We start from the raw sequence: 22,113 nt of genomic DNA, 5'->3' as shown, positions 1-22,113 counted from the left end.
TTATTAATAGTCTCTAATTAGTCCAACCATCCTTTCTTTTCTCGATTTTATCCAAAAGTAACAAATCTATGCACTGGTTATTAAATATTTTTTCATTTATAATCAACGTCTATGTTTCGCGAAGTCTTATTTCAGATACAGCCGATCATTTTGTGGGTAGTCAATGTAACGAAATATATAATTTTATTTATAAAACCATGAAATTTTTATCGATTTGCTCAGAAAAAACGAACTTATATGACCATTAGATAAGATGCAAAGTTACCTCACATAATATTCTTGGGAAGTTATCTCACGAATGTCTGGTTTTATAAGACTTAAAGGTTTAAACTATTAGCGCCTTTTTCGGCTTTTAGCGTTGCTATGTAATATTTAAGTTAATATTAACTGATGATGCAATGGCCGGCCTTGATTCGGGACCGCGAAACACTCATATTAGCATATTGTTATGGGGATAACTTATTATATTTATTATACGACATTGTTATTTAATTCAACAGAAACAGAAACAGACATATATATTACGTTTATATGTAGTTATATACAGTATGTTCATAATACTTCGTTCCTCCCTCAAAGGTTTAAGATTTAATAAAGTCTTGATTGCCATGTACAAAAATAAGATGTCACTCGTTAAAGTTTTTTCGTAGATAATTTAATAAATATATTATTTCTGTTAAGTAATGTTCTATGTATATTTAGTTGACCATCATCAGTTCTTGTGTATTCTGCGTGTTTGTTATCGTTCGTGTATGTAAATAAAGTTAGTGCGATTGTTTTATTTTAAATAGACCGTGTTAATTTTATTATTGTGAAAGTATCTTTTATTTAACAAAGCCCATCTTAGTAGGCCTATCAATAGTCAGAGTACTCGTCAACTTCGACAGTTTTGAACACTCAAGTTTTAGTCATCCGGTCTTGGTTAACAAATATTTAACAAAAAATAATCAGTCCATCGATGTGAATAATGTTTGGGTTTAAATCTAACTTCACTTTCTACAGTTTTTAATGATTCCTAATACTTAGATCCTGGATTTAGTTGAACCTTAATACAACGTTTTGTCTAAATCGGTTTACTGATTCTCATATTATAGTGTAACACATGCAACACATAAGTATACATACACACCCACATAGTAAGATTCGTAATTCAATATTGTATAACATTTAAAACATTGCGTTGGTGTGTATCTTATGAAATAGACAAGCAATAGTGTTGCACATTATTGGCAGATAATCTTTTAAATACTTACATAGAGTGCGAAATCTTTTAACATAATGAAGGAACTATAATAGTCAGATTCGATTTAACTATTGTATATTCCGTACATGCTTGACCTTCGTTTTAAAACATCCATCGCTGTAGGAACGTCTATGTATTTCGTGTTGTCGCATATTAATAGATCGTTTGGTGATGTTAAAGTGTTTACTTTTATTGTACACTTCACGACCAGCTTAATGAATCGTTCAATTCTTATGCTATTGAATTGACGAGTAACTTAGGCTTAGTTGACTGCACTAATACTTAAACATAGCAATATTATTTTGAGGGAAATCTTAGTGGCTTCTATAATTAGTTAAATATGAAACCGTCTTTTAAGTTTTGGTTTTAATTCTTCTGCTTCATGAAGAGTTTCAAGGAAAAGGTGTAAATGTAAAATCCTTATAATCAATGGTACATGAATACATAACCGTGATCACGGGCAGACGAGATGATGGTGTTGCTACGAAACAATAAAAGACGTGTTGTAGGTATCCGAAAAGCTTAGTTTCATTTAAATGAGTACACGCGAAAATCTTTGATATGATTACATGTTAATACCATAAAAGCGCTTATTATAAAATATATTATCGAAATCTCGTTGAAAATGTTGTATTCTATCAATCTGTAACGATCTATTAATATATCACAGGAAATGTGTGTAAAGTTATTGTTTAACAATGTTAACGCTCACGACTTTGTAAATCTTATTTTAGGAAGTAACAAATATATACATGCAATATTTTTTTTTGTTTCACTAACACTATAGCAACCACACGCGTAGTTTATTTACGATATGCTAACTTACGATAAGTTTTGGAAATTTTTTTCATCAGCCGTCTAATCTATTGGCGCTGAGATAAATCTTTACCATCTCAAGTATATTATATAACACGTTTATACAATCAATTGGAATTTAATTTTTATTTTTATTACTAAAGTTATAAAATCTAAATTGCGTTGGTCGTCTGATATTGAAGTTTCTGATCAAATGTCATATATAACTATCAATGACAGGAAGGAAATTATAAAGTAGTGTACTTGAGAGATAAAGAGTAGGTACCAATAACGTCATAACTATGTGTTTATTAATATTATATGTAAAAACGCATCGTCAGTTTGTTTGTTACGAATTAACTCTGAAACATTAGATGCATAATGAAAAGTTAGGCTGAATTCAGTTTTTTTTTGTGGTTTTTCATCCAATAGTTTTACTATCTTATTGTTTATGACAATTGTTGGTACATTAAATATACCAACATAATTCAAATGAATTGTATAATGTAAAATCGATTAACCGGCTGTAGGAGGAAAGCTAAGGCCACATAAAATACACGTACAGCTAAAAGAGCATGACGTTCTAGATTAGGAAAAAATACGAAAGAAACCGCGAGTCACAGCTAGTGTTTAGTATAACATAAACACACACAGACGATTTAATTATAAGACATGTCCATTATCGCTGTTTGCGCACCTTATCAACACTTTCTACGAAGTGAAGTACAGTAAACAAATTCCGTCTTAATATATGCGTTCCATTCTACGGAAACTTATCTGTGTTTTCATATATTAAAGGTTTAAAAATCCTTTTTAAAGGATTAACTACAACTCATTAAATAAACTTGACTTGAATTTATTCTCAGTTTATAAGACTGTATTGCAAGTTGCAACAATCGGTTAAGTTGCTTTGCGAGTGAATAACAACGATCATTAGGTTCGTACGCGAGAACTCATAAATTGCAATTTACAAGAGAAATAAATTAATACATCGAATGACTCTTTATTTAAGCTCTCAAGTTTTTATATTAGTAAGTGTCTAATTCGTGATTGAGACAAAGTTAGTGAGAAGTAAACTTTTAATGCATATAAATCAAATCGAAAATGTAGTTAATACGAAGTAGTCCTTAAAAAATATTAATACTAAATATCTATACACATGTAGTTAGTTGTATTAAACTGTGACAAAGGATAATGTACCTACATATATCTAAATAATCATATTAATTAATAAATATCAACGCTCACGACTTCCCCTTAGCTTTACACACGAAGTCCTGCTGCATCTCAAAAAAGAGGTAGGAGGAATTAAAGAATTAATAAAAATACAGATGTGCCATGTACATTATACCTATTACGCTCAGTCGCTTGTGAGGTTTACATATATTATACGTGAAGCTACTGCCTCAGACACAATATTAAACAAAGATATCAACCTGTCACACATACTAATTAAAATAACGTTACGCTAATATACAAGCTATATTATGATAGATTTATGGACGATAAATTGTTTGAACATGTGGCCTCTGTGAGGATTTATCCCATATTCATGATGTTTAATCTTTGACGAAGCAAGACGCGCGTTGACCGAAATAGATGCCGTGTTGTATTCGAGCGGAGATCTCCTGCAGTAAGAAACGTTGAATAAGATGATATCGAGTGAGATGGAGCGCTAACTATATGCTGTTTAAAATAATATAGTGTTAAATACAGTCACAATGTGGTATTATGTTGTGTGTTTGTTGGCGTCCGTGAGATATGTCGAAGGTAAACTTATTATAATATTCACACTTAGAAATATTCTTACATTTGTATACAAAGTGGATACATTGAAAATTATAACAGGAATCTATGTGAAGCGGTGTCGCTATGAAGAACGTGAGTGAGAGTTTGCGAAAATATGTTTGTTTATTTGTTTTTTTAAACGGAATTTTAATGATTTTCCAGTAATGTAACTTACAAAGCATATTACTCTGCCACATCAATCTCAAGCAGGGAAAGCTATCAGTCGTAATTCACGTGTATAGATGCGTTAATGTCTTTTCTTATCAATTAATATTAATAATAATGATCGAAACTTTGTATCTAATTGTAAGCAAGTCTAATAAAAATTCTAGTTTCTTTTATTCTATAATTACAATATTAAAGAATATTTAATAAACTTAATTTTAAGATACTCCTGTTTTTTTTTATTGGTATAATTAAAGTCGGATCTGCGTTTTTTTAATTAAATAAAAATTTTATAAGAAATTAATACAGCCGATGTCACATGCGAAAAACAAAATCGTATGTTAACTTAACTTGAGACTAAAAAACGTTGCATTTTGTCTACGAATTTTATGAAATTTCATGGTTTTTAAAACTTTTACAAATAATAATAGGTGATCATTGATTGTTAGAAGTTTAAATGTTTGTGTGAGGATTAAAAAAATATACAAATGTTACCGAGAACTACACATGGTGCGAAAGACATGAAATAAATTAACGAATCAGTTAACGATGGTTAAATAAATTAATATATTATTTTAGATACACGTATCGAAGCATGTAATAAAATTGATTCATTTAATTCTTCTTCATGTTGAAGAACTTATTTGATTTTGATCAGGCTTTCGTTGGCTTGGAGTTATCGTTTTCTGTGGAGGGAAGCCTCTGTCGGATGTTATTTATTGCTGTCAGAGCATCCTTAATTTTTTCCGTGTTGTTGCTTTGCACTGCTAGGGTCTTGAGGTCTTGAAGCGCCCTCAGATGATAATTAATATCTCTCATGTTAAGGTTGTAGTTTCCTAAAGCTCAAGTATAACTGCCAGTCGGATAACTACGACAGTATTATATTTGTGTCTTTCACAATTTTATATTGTTTTGTAAATATTACAATTAATAAAATGTTACTTAAGTTATACTTTGGATAAAACATTAGTATCTCACGTATATTTTTTAGGGATTCATCTTGAATATTGCTAACCTCATACGAGGATAATTTATGTTAGGATTTAATGGAACGCTCGCGAAATAACATGTACCGGAAGGACACAAAAACATTAATTAATTGAATTATTTAGAAAAGAAGTTAAGATTTAGGTGGTTTTAGTACTTTTTTAGGGAATGACAAAACTGTACTCTCGTCTTTAATCACCTGTAATAGATTTGTTTGGAGAATTATTATTATTTTATTTTATTTAAAATTGACGATGTAAATAAGTAGTTTCAGTCAAAGAACCTCTTATAGAACATTGTTAAAATAATTCAAAGGCAAACTCGTAAGTTATTGATAAGACACGATTCATCTTTAAAAACAGAGGCTTGGTATTTTAACAGACCTAGCGATACCAAGTATCGGTAAATATTTTAACTACATCGAATAATAGAAAATGTCGCGTTGTATCCGAAATTGATCATCAATATAATTGATCACATCGTCAAAGGGTCATAAAGACGCTTAAAACTGAGTTCATCTCGTGTTTCAGCCACGGATTTTATGATTAAGAATATTTGACCTACATTAATGTTCCCAATACTGAACCCGTTGTCGCCGACATTGATTCATAAGTACAAAAATAACTTTTATAACTATTGTGACAGTGTATGGTGTTTGAGAGGAAAAACACGTGATACAAAACATTAATTTTAACCGAATAAATAATCTGAGACTATCATTACTGATCTTCGGATTAGTTTTCTAGTAACATTAATTTGCATGCATGCATTGCAACCGCGACCTTCATTTTGATAGAGGTTGGTTTTGTCGGCGCAAAAGGGAGGGACGAGGGAACAAACCGGTCCAGGAAAGTGGCCCCGGTGTCAACTATACTATGCTATACTATATTTTAAATAATATATCCCTATCTCCTTATTGATAGTATGAATAATTAAAAGTCGAATTTCAGATTCACTACACTACAATACAAATTAAAGCTATTATACTAATCAAGGAAGTCAAATAGACAGACATATAAAGGTGTCTTATTTAACTGGGTTGCTTATTTAAATGACACTAATATTTTCGGATTACTACGAGTTATTTTATTATTTTACAATGACTGAGACTTGTGATGACATTCTCATCCCGTCTGCCCGTGATGACGGTTGATGCAATGTATCCGAAACGTCGGAAGTATGTAGTTTTAGAAATAATAAAAAAAATGTGTAATCCGAAAGTACATATTAGTTTCATTGAAATAAATACCCGCGAAAGTCTTAGATCTCATAAGGTTGCTTATATTTAATATTTGGCAACCAGGTTCTCTGGGTGATCAAATGGCGGAGATCATGCAGCTGTGCTGTCACCAGGGCACGTCTTATGCCCGTAATCATTCAGTTGAAGATTGTTCATCATCCGTCCCGCCAAATGTTCCGGCTAAGTTAGGATCCCTTTGCATATTCGCCATGGACCAGTGCTGCAAGGAGTATTTCACGTAAGGCTTCATAACCTTTCCAATCTAAACCATTATCAATTTATTCCATGACTGTAACACGCGGAGGATAATGGTGAGCAATTTACGTATTCATATTTGGGTCAAGAGCAATGATATCATAAAACCTCAATAATATTGTTTAAAAATAACTACATAGTGATTTATTACAGTTACTTATAACTCAAGTCGATATTACACGTGGAGAGTATTTCTGTTGACAGTGACAATAAATATAAATAAAATGATAACTTTCAATACAAATATATATTTCGTTACGTTTTATATTAATTAATTTTTTCTTCCAGAAAGCAACAAGACTGTGAGAGCGGGATTGTATCTGCTATGACCTTGAAGAGTTGTTCGTCCCTGACAAAGGAATCAGCGAAAGTAAGAAAGCTTTAAGTTTTATATCCTTAAGCAAATAAAAATGAATTAGAACACAAAGTTCTCTCATTGTTTATATAGAGTCATTTTGAATGATTAATTTGTGTAATTAAAAGTTCCTTTTGCTGCTAAAGATAAAGAGTGCCTTAAATAGTTCAAGTTTGAAACTGTGTCAGGGATGTATAATATGGGGTTCATTATATTTTATCTTACGTTTATCTTTATTATATTTGAGAAATTAATTGCCGAAAATGTGTCACATTATTGCTCTGTTACGATAATGTGAAAGTTGTGTCAACATTACAGGGTTATCTTGATTAATGATGTAACGAATTTAGGATAGGTTAAATATTTAACGTTAAATGTAGGTTCCATGTAATAGATATTTATTCTATATATGTTAATTTTACTTTCAATATTGTGTAGATATGTTGTCGGGAATGTTCTACGGGAATCTCACTAGCCAAAAGCTCTCACAGTTCCGAGGCTTGTTTAGTGAAGAATAGTGGAAACAGTGCAGAAGAAATACTCGCTTCGGATGCTCTATCCGCTTGTTGTAAAGTAAGTAAAGACATAAGACATGATTAAAATTTATATGAAAGAAAGACGAATATGTGAATCTTCTAAATATAAAAACGTTTTTAGAATGTTTCAGCTACAGAAAGTCGACGAGAAGATACGAGTACAAAGAAGACTACAGATAATGGTAAGTTGATTTAAAATGAAAGTAAAAACTACCTCGTTATATTAGTATTTATCGATACATGGGAAGTCTGGTGATAAAGCTAAGGCCCTGGTCCATAAGGTGTCAGATAAATGAATCTTATATACTTACAGAGGTGATAGCATCCGTATGTGAAGAGTACGCGCCAAACGAGCTATGCGCACATCATTGTATTCCTATACCCGGTTCTTATAAATGCAAGTGCAATCCGGGATTCATGTTAATGGCTGACGGAAGGAACTGTATTGAGGTATATAATAACTTACAAATGTAATATACATTTTTTGTCAAGATTGTCGTGATTTTATAAAATTAGACTTAAGAGGTGAGTCGTAATAAGAGTTTAATTGACCTATAGATACTATTAAGTAAATTTTTTGTTAAATTTTAGATCACGAGGAACAGATGCAAACCAAAAAATCCATGCCATCACCGATGTATTGATAATGGAATAGAAGTGAAGTGTTCTTGTAGGCGAGGATATCAACTGATGGCTGATCAGAAGACTTGCGAAGGTATTTTGTTATACATCCTTCAAAATTAGTTTTTCTTGTAAAGGAAGTCATTGGAAAGAGATTTATAAAAAATTATCGGTGCAACACAAAACAAAGACGAGTATTTAAAACATATAAGAATATCTATATTGCAATCCTAATGGACTGCCGTATCTTTAAGTTTCATTTAGATTTTTAAACTGACGTTTCCATTGTTTGTAGTAACTATGTTCGCAGGATGATAGGTCCGTCATCATCCGCCAAGACCCACTTTAACCAGGTTTAGAATTAGTGGATACTTGCAATCCATAATAGAGCCTAGATATTACCAAATAGATTTTTATTTTATAATTAAAGTAATTTTATTACAACTATACAGATATCGATGAATGCAACCTGGACCCGCCCGTTTGTCTTCCAAGCACGCAATGTTTTAATATATTAGGTTCATACAAGTGCATTCCCAGGAAGCTTAATCAAGATAAGGCAAAATGTCCAACAGGTTTTGCGAGGAATCTTTTAAATAATGCTTGCGATGGTAAGATAGTTCTAGCTTTTTAGTTTTATTTATATAAAGAATAGGATTTATACGTTATAATTTGTTCTCAAAGAATTATTTTGCGATTTAATCAATTTAAACTACTTATATAATGTTAAAGTAATGACAATAACGTGTTGTTTGCAGACATAAATGAATGCAAGCTTCCTAATCCACCGTGTCCGAGTTATATTTGCCAGAACACTATCGGAGGTTATAAGTGTGGGGGATTGACAGGAGATCCGGGAAATTTAGATAATAAGAGACCGGTCGAAGACAGGTGTCCACCAGGGTTTAGAAGCGGAGCAAACGAAGAGTGCGAAGGTAGGTTTTGTTTAGCATTGACAGAATAAACCGTGAAAGTTATTAGTTAAATGGTTAAAATACAAGAAGAAGTTTTTATTTGCCTAAAACTAATGTTTCAGATATTGATGAATGTGATACGGGGAAAGACGATTGCAACAAGATATCCCAGTTCTGTATTAACACACGCGGTTCATTCTACTGTCAGGATATGGCCTCGAAGCATTGTCCCCCCGGTTTTAAAACAAACCCTTTGACAAATAAATGTGAAGGTACAATAACTTTAATTAATTATAACACACATTACTCATGATCATGTGGTCTGTATCGTGAACTCATTTTTAGATATCAACGAGTGTGACGATGGAGAAGATATATGTAGACCTGATCAAGTCTGTGTTAATGTCCCTGGCGAATATGATTGTAAGGCAAAAGATACAAGGTGAAAGATATGACATAATACAATTGTACTGGTAGTTATTGGTGTATAAAATAATCTGTTAAAACGAAAATTTACATATTTTAGAGCAACAGAAAAATGCCCCGAAGGAATGAGAATCAATCCCCTGAGCAATGAATGCGAAGGTGAGAGAAAAAAGGTTTTATTGTATAGCTTTTGAGATATCAGTATTTACATTGACTTGTTTTTCTTTTAGATATAAATGAATGTGTAGAAGGCACACACTTATGTGATCAATATCAAAATTGTTTGAATACGAACGGCAGTCACGAGTGTCATTGCAAACTTGGCTTTGAGCTGGATCCTACTACCGGAGCTTGTATAGGTAAACATTTGGTGTTAGAATAATCAAAGAATGACTTATCTTTAAATATGTCAGTTAAACTGATTAAGATATTAATGGAATGTAAATAAGAATATTCATTTTCTGTGTTCTAAATAATTCTTTTTTTTAAATTATACTATCAAAATAGTGGAAGTGAGGTTTCTTAACACAAGCTATCGGTTAGCTAGTAGTCAAGGTAAAGAAGACATCGCAATAGCCCAAGTTTTAAAATTATAATATTGTTATAAATCAACGCAAAATTGTCAAAGTTAGTATTTCCTCTTCATATTATCTCATTCAACAAAAACTTTCAGATGTAAATGAGTGTGCGACAGATCAGAACAATTGCATAGCTGAATCACAGCGTTGTGACAACACCGTTGGGTCTTTCCTTTGTATAAGGTTTATATCGTGCGGAACTGGTTATATTCTGCATCATTCTTCAAGCACGTGCGAAGGTATGTTCGTCACAAGATCCCCCCCCCCCAGCTTTTAATACTTCAATCAATGGCAAAGCAAATAAATTATTTTATTTTTAAGAATAACAATGAAGATGATGAAAATCACTGCTTAAAAATATTATGCAATGATACTTAGTGCATATAAAAGGAAATGTTTGAAATTATTTTTATGTCTCAGATATCGACGAGTGTGCTCTCGGCTCGCACAACTGCGATCGCGCGGGGCCGGAGTATCATTGCGTGAATATTCCTGGTTCCTTCCGGTGCCAGCGTCGACCAAAGACAACCACACCTGCGCCGGAATATGAAGATTATTATTATTCTGAGTCAGTATTAAAATAACTCATTACAAGCTTTTTAGACGTAATAGAAGTGTTAGTTCGAATTGACAAACATATTGTACATGAAGAATATGTCTTAAAGTTTTTTTTTATCCATAGAGAAGATATCGAAGATGATGAAAAAGATTCCAACAAAACAGAAGTTCTTCCAACTTCATCCACGACGTCTCAGTCTACATTAGTCACGAGTACTGAGTCTACTTCAAAATCAACATCTAAACCAGCTGTACATGAAACCAAACCAACCACATCAACTCCGGCAGTAACACTTAAATTACCAGCAATGGAATCGGAAATACCAGAAGATAATCTTGACAATGACATCAATCGAGTTGATTATAAACCAGATTTTAAAGAAACATATACAACGCCGAAAAAAGTGGAAGAAGAATATGAATACTCCCAGCCGATAAATCGCGATGAAACAAATATTGATAATGAAAATAGAGTGCTCGATTCGAAGAGACCATACGAAACAACTGAGCCCCAAAGTAGGTTTACTCCTTCTGTAGAGCCTAGCCCCGGATATCCTAAAGTTACAGAAACGACGTATAGCTCCATTCCTATTACACCAACTTCGCCTAGGCTGATAAATATTAACAGTAATAAAGATGAAGAAATTGTTACATCAAAAACAGAAAAGGATAATGATATTTATTCAATCACTGAAAACATCAATAAAAATAAATGGCCTGAAGCAAAACCAATGATTTGTCAGGTTGGCTTTGAAATGGATCAATACGGAGCGTGTTACGGTACGTTATCTTAAATATGGTATAAATTTTCGTTACTTCTATTTACTCATTAATTTTATATTTATTACAGACATTGATGAATGCGAGTCTGATCAACATACCTGTTCCGGACTCACAGAAACATGTAAAAACACCATGGGTGGTTATTTGTGTGAATGCGCTTTTGGTTTCCGACGAGATTTGGTTTCAGAGTCATGTATTCCAATAACGACTTCTTCTTCTTCGACGTCTACATCGACTACATCTACGACATCTACAACATCTACAACATCCACAACATCTACAACATCTACAACATCTACTACTTCTACAACAGAAACACCGCCAGCTACTTCCACTACCTCCTCGACTTCTACAACAAGTACTACAACACCAGCACCAACCACTTCTCCAACAACGAAACGTAAGATTTGCATTATTTTGACTGTTTTAACTTCGATATGTTTTCATAACAGGTCAGGAAGTTACTTCATTTATAATTTGCAGGATACTTCTTTGGTTATCCGGAGTACCGGCCTTTATCAAGACGACCATTTAGGCCGAGAAGTTTTTGCGATGTTGGCTATCATTTTAATTTTCAAACTAAGACATGCGAAGGTAAATTGCATTGAACACAGAGGTTGCGAAAAGAAGTCCGTTATATTGTAAATATAAAATGATATTACTTTATTTTAGATATCGACGAGTGCACTAATGGACAAATGACATGCGGCTCTGCTGAAATATGTGTGAATACAGAAGGGGGCTATCGTTGTGAATGTCTTCCAAATTGGAGACTAGACACATACAGACATAAATGTGTCCCTGTTTGGAATAAAGGACAGTTTCCGCCAGGGTACGGAAATATACCAGGTATTTTTGTATTTCAAAACTAAGACCCGTATTTTTTAATCTGACCGTAGACACGATGTGCATTAAATTTCGTAAAATCATTTAGAAAAATTATAAATTAGTGCTTATTCCAGTTGACAACCCTTTAAATAAAAAAAAGCAACCGTCAAGTTCCGAAGAGGAGAAGAAACTTAGTGAGCCTGATATCATACAGGTCGAAGACAAGGGAACAGTGTCGATCTGTCCCTCTGGAACAAGATTAAATGAATTTAATATTTGTGAAGGTAGGCATTATAACACTTGCTAGTACGTTGGTAACAATGAGCCTGTGTCTTTGTATTTCAAATAATTTTATTTCTATTATTTTGTTATAATATGATAATTAAAGACTTGAAGTTTAACGATAAATAAAAATTATAATTTAACAAAATTAAAATATCTATAATTTATATATTCTAAATTATATTTTAAATATCAAAGCAATGCAAGAATTTTTTTTCCATCCGTGTTGTAATTTAAAGTTTAATTAAATTAGTGGCGTCTCCACAATGTTTCCTGTATACCGCAAAGTTAAAAGCCTTCGACAGAAGTTTTTGCGTAAGAAAAGCTTATAGATAGATGTACCTTCCGTCCCAATATGATTGTTCAAAGACTAAAAACGGTTTGAAAAAGATCTCCTTAAAATATTTATAATATTTATTTCCCTATTTAATGTAGCGTCGAGATTGCAGAACTGTAAAACTTTCAAGTTAATTATGGATATCATCAAAATGAATTTTTGCAGTAAAGTTAAAATTAAATACAACCATAATACTTAAAAATGTTGTGTCTCAGATGTAGATGAATGTGTCACCGGGGAAGCTCAGTGTGGTCCATTACAAATCTGCAGGAACTTGTATCGTGGCTACTCCTGCTCGTGTCCACCAGGATACAGGCTCGTCGGTGATCATCAGTGCGAGGACGTCGACGAATGTGCTGCTTCTGGGGATGTGGTAGGTTGATCAGTTTACTTGATTAAGAAATTTAACATTAAAAACATATCATGCTATAATTTGATTAATGAATTTGTTTTGCGCAGCCCATCTGCTCGCAAAACGCTGATTGTATAAATACAATGGGGTCATACATGTGTCGTTGTCATACTGGATTTAGGTCAGCACCTGTCAACGAAAAGGTAAAAAAAAATGTTTTGTTAAGAAGCAATTATACAAAGATTAATAAAATCTCATGCAATGTACAATTTAAACTATTATCAGGTGTGCGTAGATGTAGATGAATGTTCGGAGTCCCGAGCTGGGTATCTCTGCCAGCAGCATTGTGCAAACGTATGGGGAGGTTACAGATGTTCTTGTTACAGAGGTTACAGATTAAATCCGGATAACCGGTAAGACTTATGTTCTATTTTTGATAGACAGATATTGTTTTTGTTATTGTACTTATATTAAAATTTGTATTAAAAAAACGGTTCCGCTTACATGCATGTACATAAAAAATAGTTACACTCTGGAATTCCCGATAACGTTAAGTCTATAAAGTAGTTTCAAAGAAATTTGAAAATAATCAAATACAAAAACCTCATAAAAATGTATATAGGGTTGTCCTCTTCTATGAGAAGAAATGTTTCTATGTAAAATAAATTTTTACTAGTATCTAATAATAAAAAAGTAGAAGTGGGATAAGTTACTATTTTATTTTGTTCAATTCAACTTTAATTATTGTATTTGTAGGACTTGTTCGGATGTAGACGAGTGCAGCGAGTTCAAAGATCGCCTTTGTTTGGGAACATGTTTGAATGAACCAGGCAGCTACAGGTGCACTTGTCCGTCAGGATATCGACTCTCCGAAGACAAAAAGAGTTGCATTGGTTAGTTCTTATAAAATCTTATGCTACTTTATTATTATCTTCTGCCACAACCATGAGTGCATAAATAATTACAATAATTATATTCTTAATATATAAAATACTATTTGTATAAAACTTTATAGTATTTTATTTGGGTGTTCCGTGGTCCATCGATAGATTACTTTTTTGATTGCACTCTGTATACTATTAATATTTTTGTTTAAAAACATATATAATTTTCAACCAGATATTGACGAGTGCGAAACAGGAGTGGCCACCTGTGGACGATTCCGGTCCGAGGGAGTTAGCGATGTGTGTCTGAATACTCGTGGAAGCTACCGCTGCCATCGTATAGTCTGCCCGAATGGATACCAGCTGCAGAATGAACAGTGAGTTAAGCACTATCAGACTATGATGGTCTAGAGACTTCTTATTATACCATCATCTACCTCTAGCAAAACTACATGGAGTTATACTTAAAATTCGCTATACAGTTCTAAGTCGTCTAAAGTATATTTAAATGGAAACTTATTCATAAATTGATAGTTAATTTTGGACATATTTACCACGTTCTCTAAGACAATCTCTTCTGCTTGCCCCCCAACCGGGTGATCAACATACTAGGCCTTGACCATCGATATTAGTGATATAGTTCAGCATCAGCATCAACTTCACCAATCCGCTTGCCCGGGCTCTAATATTTAAGCGGAATTTCATGCTAGTACCGAAATTAAATTTTAAAATGTCTTGTAACTTTCTTGTTTAAACTGGAAAATGTTGTTGCCGTTCTAGGAACTGCTGATACTGATACCAAAAAATAAATAGCTGTTTAACACTGAATAATAAGCAGGTACTTTTCGGAGAAAACTTTGGATCTTATAGGAGAAAAAAGAAAAAAACTTTTTCAACTTTGTATTCACTCCTAAGTGTAACAATATTGTTTATTTGCAGTCGCTGTAGCAAGATACAGTCATACTGCCCGCCATCAGACTGGGAGTGTACTCATCAACCCACCACCTATTCGTACAACTTCATGACATTCGTTTCTAACTTATACATACCGGAATCCAAAGTAAGAACAATTTGATATGAAACAATAATTCGACCCTTAGATATTTATTGGTAGTGATTTTTTAAATTCAAATCTTAGTACTCCTTCCCTCATCAAATGCTGTTCTTCATCAATGTCCAATTTGTCGATTATTCACTAACGTTTTTTATTGAGAAATAAACTATTAATGGAATGTTTTGAATCAATTCCTGACGACTTTCTTTCTTTTGAGGTGGACCTGTTCACAATGCGTGGTCCATCATGGGCGTATGCCAAGATGAAATTTCTCTTGGGGGTTGTGAAGGTTGACGCTCCACCCTCCGTCAAGGTCAAAGCCGATATTAATTGTTTTGTGTGAGTATTTTTATGTTATGCTTTTGTTTTGGTTTGTTTCCGCGGAAACGATATTTAAAATATGTTTATAAGGGAATTGATGATAATTGTTATTTATCCTTTAACTTGATAAAATTTATAATAATTTTAATTCAAAATAAGTCTGATGCTATACTGACAATAAATATAATTAAGACAAGTACCCGGCAACATTCAAAATATATTTAGCACGACCTTTTCCTGCATCTGTTATTAATTTTTTTAGAATATAAAGGTGTCTTTTACGAACATAATTATTTTCAGGTTAAGACAAACTGGTAATCAAGCGGTGATATCGCTAGTAAAACCTTTAGAAGGACCACAGAGCGTCGAACTAGAATTGTCTATGGAATTGTTCAGTCATGATCAATTTGGAGGAATTGCGGTTGCCAAGCTATATATATACGTATCGGAATATGAATTTTAAGCATATAAACAATAAAGTTTAAAATTATTTGGATATTTTCATTTCATCAGCTTAAGAGTTTTTAACATATGTTATACAAACAATATTTTTTGTTGAAATCATACAAGCAGTTGAAGCTAAGTATTGTTTACTATAAGAGATATCACATACAATAGACGATTATTTTATATTCTTATTTATTTTCACAAGCCACTATAACAGATACGTCTCTATTAAAGAAATACCGTAAGTACATTCTACAACAGCAATAAATTTAGTTTAGAGGCATAAGTTTCCATAAATGAATTGTGTAATAATACAATAGGTTAAATAAAAATGGGAAAGTGCAAGGAAAAACCGGACTTTCTTAACCAAATACAAAAAATCGAACTTCAGCGTTTTGATGGTCTGACGCTTAAGCCATCATCAAAAATATTGAACAAGTTAGAACATATTCTTAGAGACGATAACTGAAACTAAGCAGATTATTATTTGAGAAAGTTAAGACTACATTATACCTGATTTATTCCTATATCACAGTCACGCATCTTCAGACAATTAAATATTAAAATCTATGTTTTACTATCTCATTCTTATTGTGAACATTTCTCACTGTGTTACTCTAAATACAATATTGAACCGCCTAGATCCTAGAGAGCTACACAAACAAAAAATAGAATAACCCATAATGTTATAATCTTAGCTAAAAAGAGAAACACTTATTCTATTTTTTATTCTACTCATAAGGATCAACAATATTAAGGATGGTCAAACATCCATCCTGTGACACAATAGCTATTGCTTTTCCCCCGTGTGCGCTCGCCACTCCAGTGACTTCTGCGGGGGCTCTGTATTCAGCTATTGCTTTGCCATCGACGGTTCTGGAAGTTTATGGAAAGAATTCCATAAATAAAATTGAAAATTAACCTCAAATAGTATGTGTTCATTTTATTATTTAATTATTATCTAGAATAAATATATAACATATCCAAATCCGCAACAAAATCGGAATTTAACCAACCTGAAAACCCTCAGAGTTTTCCGTCCACTGTGGTAATAGAATACGTATTGGTCAGTGGAACTAAACATGGTGATGATGGAGAACACTCCCTCCGCGGAGCGTGAAATCAGTTGTTGGACAGACGTCCCTCGCTTGAGTTCTATTAGGTCGAGACCACCTCGGGATGGGGCGCAGAGTCCCGTCTTACCGTCTCTTGTACACGCTCCATTCCAACGGGGCACGAATCTAAAAGTTTTGCAAACCAACCGTAATATTTCATGTCTTTTTTTTGTAAAATATGCAATCAAGATGCACTTCATTATGCCAAAAGTATTGTGTAACCAATTGGGATTCATTTTAGATGAGATGAGATTCCATTTTAGATTTCTCATAAAAATTACATTGAATTGGGTTTAATCTATCTCATACGTCTCTTTTGATACAAATTTTAGTGAACTATAATTGCTTTCGTTATAATTTGTTTTAAAATGAAGTTTATAAAATCCAAAAAATCTTACCGAATATGTCGTTTCGTCTTAATGTCCAAGATGCCAGCTCTGTCGTTTCCAATAACAGCCAGCCAGTGCGGCTTATGGGGGAGTGCACACACACACACCATGTCCTTGATGCCGCTGTTCTTGATGGGAATTCTGGTGCAAACAATGTATTTTACTCTCTGTACCTCAAAAAATTAAAATATAAAAAACGGACACATTAAAATTATAGAGACGTAGTTTCTTCCTTATGGAAGGATATATACTATAAGATGAGAGATTTGTGTCATCTCGCTCAGGCCTTAATGGAACACATTGAATCTTTTTACTCCATGAATACCTATGTAATCGTGCTCCAGTTCTTGCGTGGAAGACGTGAAGACATTCCCTGTTGGATTTATCCATTCCAGGTGCTACAATGTGGTGTTCATCCACTGACACTACGGCTGCTCTATATCCAGTGCCTCTTACATCATAATCCACTGTATAAATTTTTTCACCTTCTGCGCATTAAGAGTATTTTTTAGTAACAGATAAAACTAATAAACCTAACATTCACAGATTAATATACATTTCATTTATGAGAGTTTGATATCCGTACCAAAAACAGATTGGTCAAAAGTAGGTAGTAACAAAAGTACTTACCAGGCACTGTTCTTGCAACGATATGCGCGGTAGCCACATTGTCTATGTTATCCGTTGGAATGATCATAGATATTGTTATAAATTTAGAACCGTCTTCCAAAAGAAGCAGTTGTTTTACTCCTTTTTGTTCTTCTTTGAACAACACCTATAAAAAAAGTCACAGAAACAATACTTTGGACATTAGTACAGTATAGGAAGTTAAAAAATATATACTTGTCTTTCGGGAGTATCCCAAATAACAACATTTCCAGATTCAGCGGTAATAACATTTTCTCCGCTTGGCGTAATGACTGCGTGAGTAACTATAGCACCCAGAGGTGCGTCAGCCAGTTGACAGAGCAAACGACCTGTGCTGGTGTCCCAAAGACCCCAGCAACTACGGGTCACGGTGACTGCCAAACATTGGTCACGCGCGAGGCTGTAAACATAGAATAAAAAAAAGTTAACCTGAAAATAAATGTTATTGTACTATTGTTTGTTGTTATTTTGGGTTATTTTTATTTGATAAAATTAACAGAAATGACCTAATTGAATCAATTGGTAACTCTTGTCTATCAATTTTATGGACTTGTTCAAATATATTGTCGATGTTCCATATCTTCACGGTCCTATCTATCGAGGAGGTAATCACGTTATTCCAAGTTCCAACTGTCAATGGTTCTAGTTGCACTATTCGTCCGAAGTGGGCGTCGAGGATTTTGATGAGTTTTGTCGTCTCTAAACTCCATACATATAAATTCTTTCTGTAAAAGCATTTGCGAAACAAATAAATGTTAACAAAACACTGGTTTATCGGACATTATTTTCAACTCAGTTCATTAGTACTTACCTAACACCAGCCAATGCATAAGTATTATTTTTGCTGATCATGAAAGAGTTGGATAAAGTCATTTTAGTTGATATATTCCGTATTGTATGTGGAAGTTTTAAAACTATTCCTTCTAGCCTTAAGTCTTTTTCTGGTATATCAGTTTTTTCTTCCTGAAATTATAAATAATTACTGAATTTTTGTTATTAAAAAAAAACATTCGGTATTTTTAAAAGCGCGTTTCGAACCTCTTCTTCAACCTTCTTATCCTCGGAATCATTCCCCACGTCTGTATGATTACCTCTCGGGATAACATTATTGAAGTCCCAAACTACAAAACTATATGTAGTTGTAGCTGAAAATAAGATTTATTATTGCCTGTTATCGTTAATTGTTTGTGAGTATTGCTAACATAAATTTAAAATTCTGGAGGTAAAATTATAAATTTTAAAATTTTCAACGTTCTTTATACCGAGCAACATTCGGTCCTTCTTTCCTCTCTTCAACTGGAGCATCGCCTCCGCTGTGTCTGTTTCACTGTGATGTAATTCCTCGACCTTCTCCCAGCTTGATAGATCTTCATTTATTTCGTAAACTGAAATCTGACATTACCCGGTTATTTGTATGTTCAACTTTAGCTCATTAGAAACAAATAAGTTATTATATTATCTTACTTGGTAACCTCTCTCAGGGTCACTAGTGTATAACTTTGTCCAGTGCTTATTCATCGTTAGAGCTCCTCTACATCTAAGAGGCTTCACCCACTGTCCAGACTTGCAGAAGTGCACCAGAAGTCGATCATCATCCAGGTCTCCACTCCACATTACGAGAATTATATTTTCTAAATCTCTAAGATCCATTGCTTGAAGGAAAATGCAAATGGTAAAATATCAAAAAACTGTTTTTTTTTTGTCATTAAACATACCTGAAAACCCTTATTACTTTTTAAAATTGTTGTTAGGTTGGACTCAAACATATAATTCGAATTTAAGTCCAAATTAATCATGTATACACCCAAACTTCCACTCTTTTTCTATTTTTTGTCTTTAGGTTCCAAGACATAAAAAGTCTGGCGTGATAGAATTGTATTTATACAAAAATTTGTGCGATATATTTCTAAAAAATAATATACTAATTCTCTCGGAAGTATGTTTTTTGTTACTGTTTATCAACTTACATAGTATCTCCCAATCAACATCGTCATATGGCGTGTGCGGGGGCGCTGGCTGGGTCTCTTCCGGCTCTCCACGCATGGAGAACCGCACCCACGACTGAGGACCGTAGATGAACATATGGTGGTTTAAGACGAACACACCGCGGACCGTCTCCCCTGGAAGAATCATGAAATCTTATTGCTTTGTGTTTATTGTTGACTCTATAGTTATCTTGTAACTCGCTAACTAATGTAGATAAATATAGATATATTATTATTATAAGTCGTGGTGGCCTGGAGGTTAAAGGCCCGTCTCTCATACGTGACGGCGCGGGTTCGAAACCTGGTTAGTACCAACGTGGTCTTTTCCGAGTCATATGTACTTTCTAAGAGTACTTAGACACCACTGACGGACGGTGTAGGAAAATATGGTCTTATAAATTCAATTTATAAGATTGAAATTGCCAACCCGTCTTGAGCAAGCGTGGTGATTAATGGTCTAATCGGTTCAATGTGAGAAGAGACCTTTGCTCAGCAGAGGACTCCGATAGGGTGATGCTGAAGATGATATTAATATACAGGTTTAAAAAATATTAGATACATTATTACTGTCAACCTACCTTCTTCCAATGGATTCACGATCGTGATGTATTCACTTGTCAGCATATTAAGAAGTATTGACTGAAAACGAAACATTTCAATAATGAAATGGCTTCGCAGGTAACATTTTCTACTATTAGAAACAATGTTTCATTACCACAGAATTATTTGTAGAAGCTGCAGCCCATTTGTTGTCAGGTGATAATTCCAAGTTTTGCATAATTCCTTCTAATTGGGGACATAGGTCTCTAGCGAGGTCTGAAGTAGATAGATCCCAGGATATTACTCTGCTTGATATGGATACGACATATCGTTTGTCTGAGCTCAGACGAAATGCAAAAACGGCGAACTGATGTCCTTCCAAGGAATACTGTAAGAAAAATACTTAACATAAATTTAAGATATTTTGAAGAAGAATTGATAATAAATATTAATAATACGACTATTATAAAAAATACATAGCCTGTCATTAGCCCTAAGGTGAATATTAATACAAGAAATCTTGGGAACATTTTTCTATTTACCTTCAAAGGTCCGCCCGGTGTATGTAAGCAATGATGTGATGGCAACAATGCGCAGTGATTTTTGCCTTTATCATGGCATTGCTGCAACAATGAAGATACTGCAGGATTTTGTTGTGCTTCCGGTAATAACCTTCCTACTAATTGCGGAGCCAACATGTCAGGATAGGGTCCCAAGATTGCACCTCCCAGGCGTAAGGCGTCAGCTACCAACATTAATTCTCTGGAAATAAGGTATTGCAAACAAAATATCAATATAAGGACCTAAAAATTTATACCGTCAACTTAAATTGTTAATTGAACTGTAACTTTAACTATAACAACAACCTACCTAACAGCATCCTTTACTACATGCTGCTTGGCGTCTTCAAAGTCAGCAAGAACGGCTTGTAGTGGACAACAATGTAACTTGGCATGCAGCCACTCATAGTTGAATAAAACTTCTGCGTACAAGTCCGTGAATCGTTTCGAGCGAACCAGATGGAAGGGTAGCTCCCCAAACTAGTATGGAATTAATAGTTTGAACCGAATCTACACCAGAAGTTTAAGTGGTTTTTTGACCGTTGACCTACTGAGTTATAAAGCTACACACTTATTTCAGACCTTAGCAGTATACGAGTATAATCGTTCCGAATATTTCAATTTACTAATTTTATAGAGCTTTATATAATATATTATATGCTTTTGATACCTTCCGCAAATTGTATCTTTTAGAAGAACCATCAGCCGATGTAAAGACCAGAGGCTGCAATGGTACTTTCCTATCAGCCACACCTTCCCTGTCTGCGAGATTGAATCGATGCCGCTGAATTTCTGTGTACTTAAACGGTTTTGGATTACCACCACCCCAAATACCTAGAAAAAAATATATTCTATCAGTATTACCCTAATTAGACCTTGTGATTGTAACAAAAATAATATAATTATACCAATTTTGCTTACCCAAATAATAATCAGCAATCATGGAGTGAAAATACATGGCCATGTTCATATTCTTGAAGTATCTTTCTCGCGCTGTGTCTCTGAACTGTCGGTGATACCAGTTCATGACAGAAACACCATCCGCCTCGCGTTCCGAGAGATAGTTGGGTAGATCATTACGAATCCTGGAAGTGCCATTGGTGATGATTAAAAAAAATCAAATTTTA

The 22,113-nt window shown here is 33.7% G+C and overlaps 2 protein-coding genes across 3 annotated transcripts in view; one reads left to right on the top strand and one right to left on the bottom strand.

Annotated features, from left to right (window-relative positions):
• The first annotated feature begins 3,636 nt into the window (after positions 1-3,636).
• LOC116775890 (fibrillin-1-like) lies at positions 3,637-15,792 on the top strand. 2 transcript variants are annotated; one of them, XM_061524253.1, is made up of 28 exons: positions 3,639-3,808; positions 6,282-6,456; positions 6,762-6,843; positions 7,267-7,401; positions 7,486-7,546; positions 7,678-7,814; positions 7,956-8,079; positions 8,438-8,596; positions 8,744-8,920; positions 9,022-9,171; positions 9,245-9,341; positions 9,426-9,484; positions 9,556-9,684; positions 9,999-10,142; positions 10,324-10,471; positions 10,586-11,241; positions 11,312-11,644; positions 11,728-11,838; positions 11,917-12,093; positions 12,207-12,356; positions 12,907-13,064; positions 13,151-13,246; positions 13,329-13,456; positions 13,800-13,936; positions 14,163-14,304; positions 14,867-14,987; positions 15,199-15,320; positions 15,603-15,792. In XM_061524253.1, the coding sequence occupies exons 1-28, from the start codon at positions 3,760-3,762 to the stop codon at positions 15,763-15,765; spliced, it is 4,320 nt and encodes a 1,439-aa protein (XP_061380237.1). In that variant the 5' UTR covers positions 3,639-3,759; the 3' UTR covers positions 15,766-15,792. The 2 variants fall into 2 exon arrangements, with proteins under 2 accessions (XP_061380238.1, XP_061380237.1); XM_061524254.1 differs by lacking the exons at positions 11,917-12,093; positions 12,207-12,356; positions 12,907-13,064; ... (1 more) ...; positions 13,329-13,456; positions 13,800-13,936 and having other exon boundaries at positions 3,637-3,808.
• The window catches only part of LOC116776046 (NACHT and WD repeat domain-containing protein 2), an 18,745-nt gene continuing 12,234 nt past the window's right edge, over positions 15,603-22,113 (bottom strand). The window contains exons 15-32 of the mRNA XM_061524252.1: positions 21,908-22,071; positions 21,657-21,820; positions 21,297-21,466; positions 20,969-21,188; positions 20,602-20,814; positions 20,465-20,525; positions 19,869-20,021; positions 19,366-19,553; positions 19,164-19,293; positions 18,940-19,046; positions 18,713-18,864; positions 18,408-18,626; positions 18,097-18,301; positions 17,884-18,028; positions 17,579-17,741; positions 17,263-17,394; positions 16,766-16,990; positions 15,603-16,625 (exon numbers count right to left, since the gene is read on the bottom strand). Coding sequence (XP_061380236.1) covers positions 16,481-16,625; positions 16,766-16,990; positions 17,263-17,394; positions 17,579-17,741; positions 17,884-18,028; positions 18,097-18,301; positions 18,408-18,626; positions 18,713-18,864; positions 18,940-19,046; positions 19,164-19,293; positions 19,366-19,553; positions 19,869-20,021; positions 20,465-20,525; positions 20,602-20,814; positions 20,969-21,188; positions 21,297-21,466; positions 21,657-21,820; positions 21,908-22,071 — 2,956 coding nt within the window. The 3' untranslated portion in view covers positions 15,603-16,480. The remainder of the gene's footprint in view (positions 16,626-16,765; positions 16,991-17,262; positions 17,395-17,578; positions 17,742-17,883; positions 18,029-18,096; positions 18,302-18,407; positions 18,627-18,712; positions 18,865-18,939; positions 19,047-19,163; positions 19,294-19,365; positions 19,554-19,868; positions 20,022-20,464; positions 20,526-20,601; positions 20,815-20,968; positions 21,189-21,296; positions 21,467-21,656; positions 21,821-21,907; positions 22,072-22,113) is intronic.

Source organism: Danaus plexippus, chromosome 24 (assembly GCF_018135715.1).
Source record: "Danaus plexippus chromosome 24, MEX_DaPlex, whole genome shotgun sequence".
Lineage (NCBI taxonomy): Eukaryota > Metazoa > Arthropoda > Insecta > Lepidoptera > Nymphalidae > Danaus > Danaus plexippus.
Note: the sequence above shows the minus strand (reverse complement) of the source record. Positions and strands in the feature narration are given on the sequence as shown.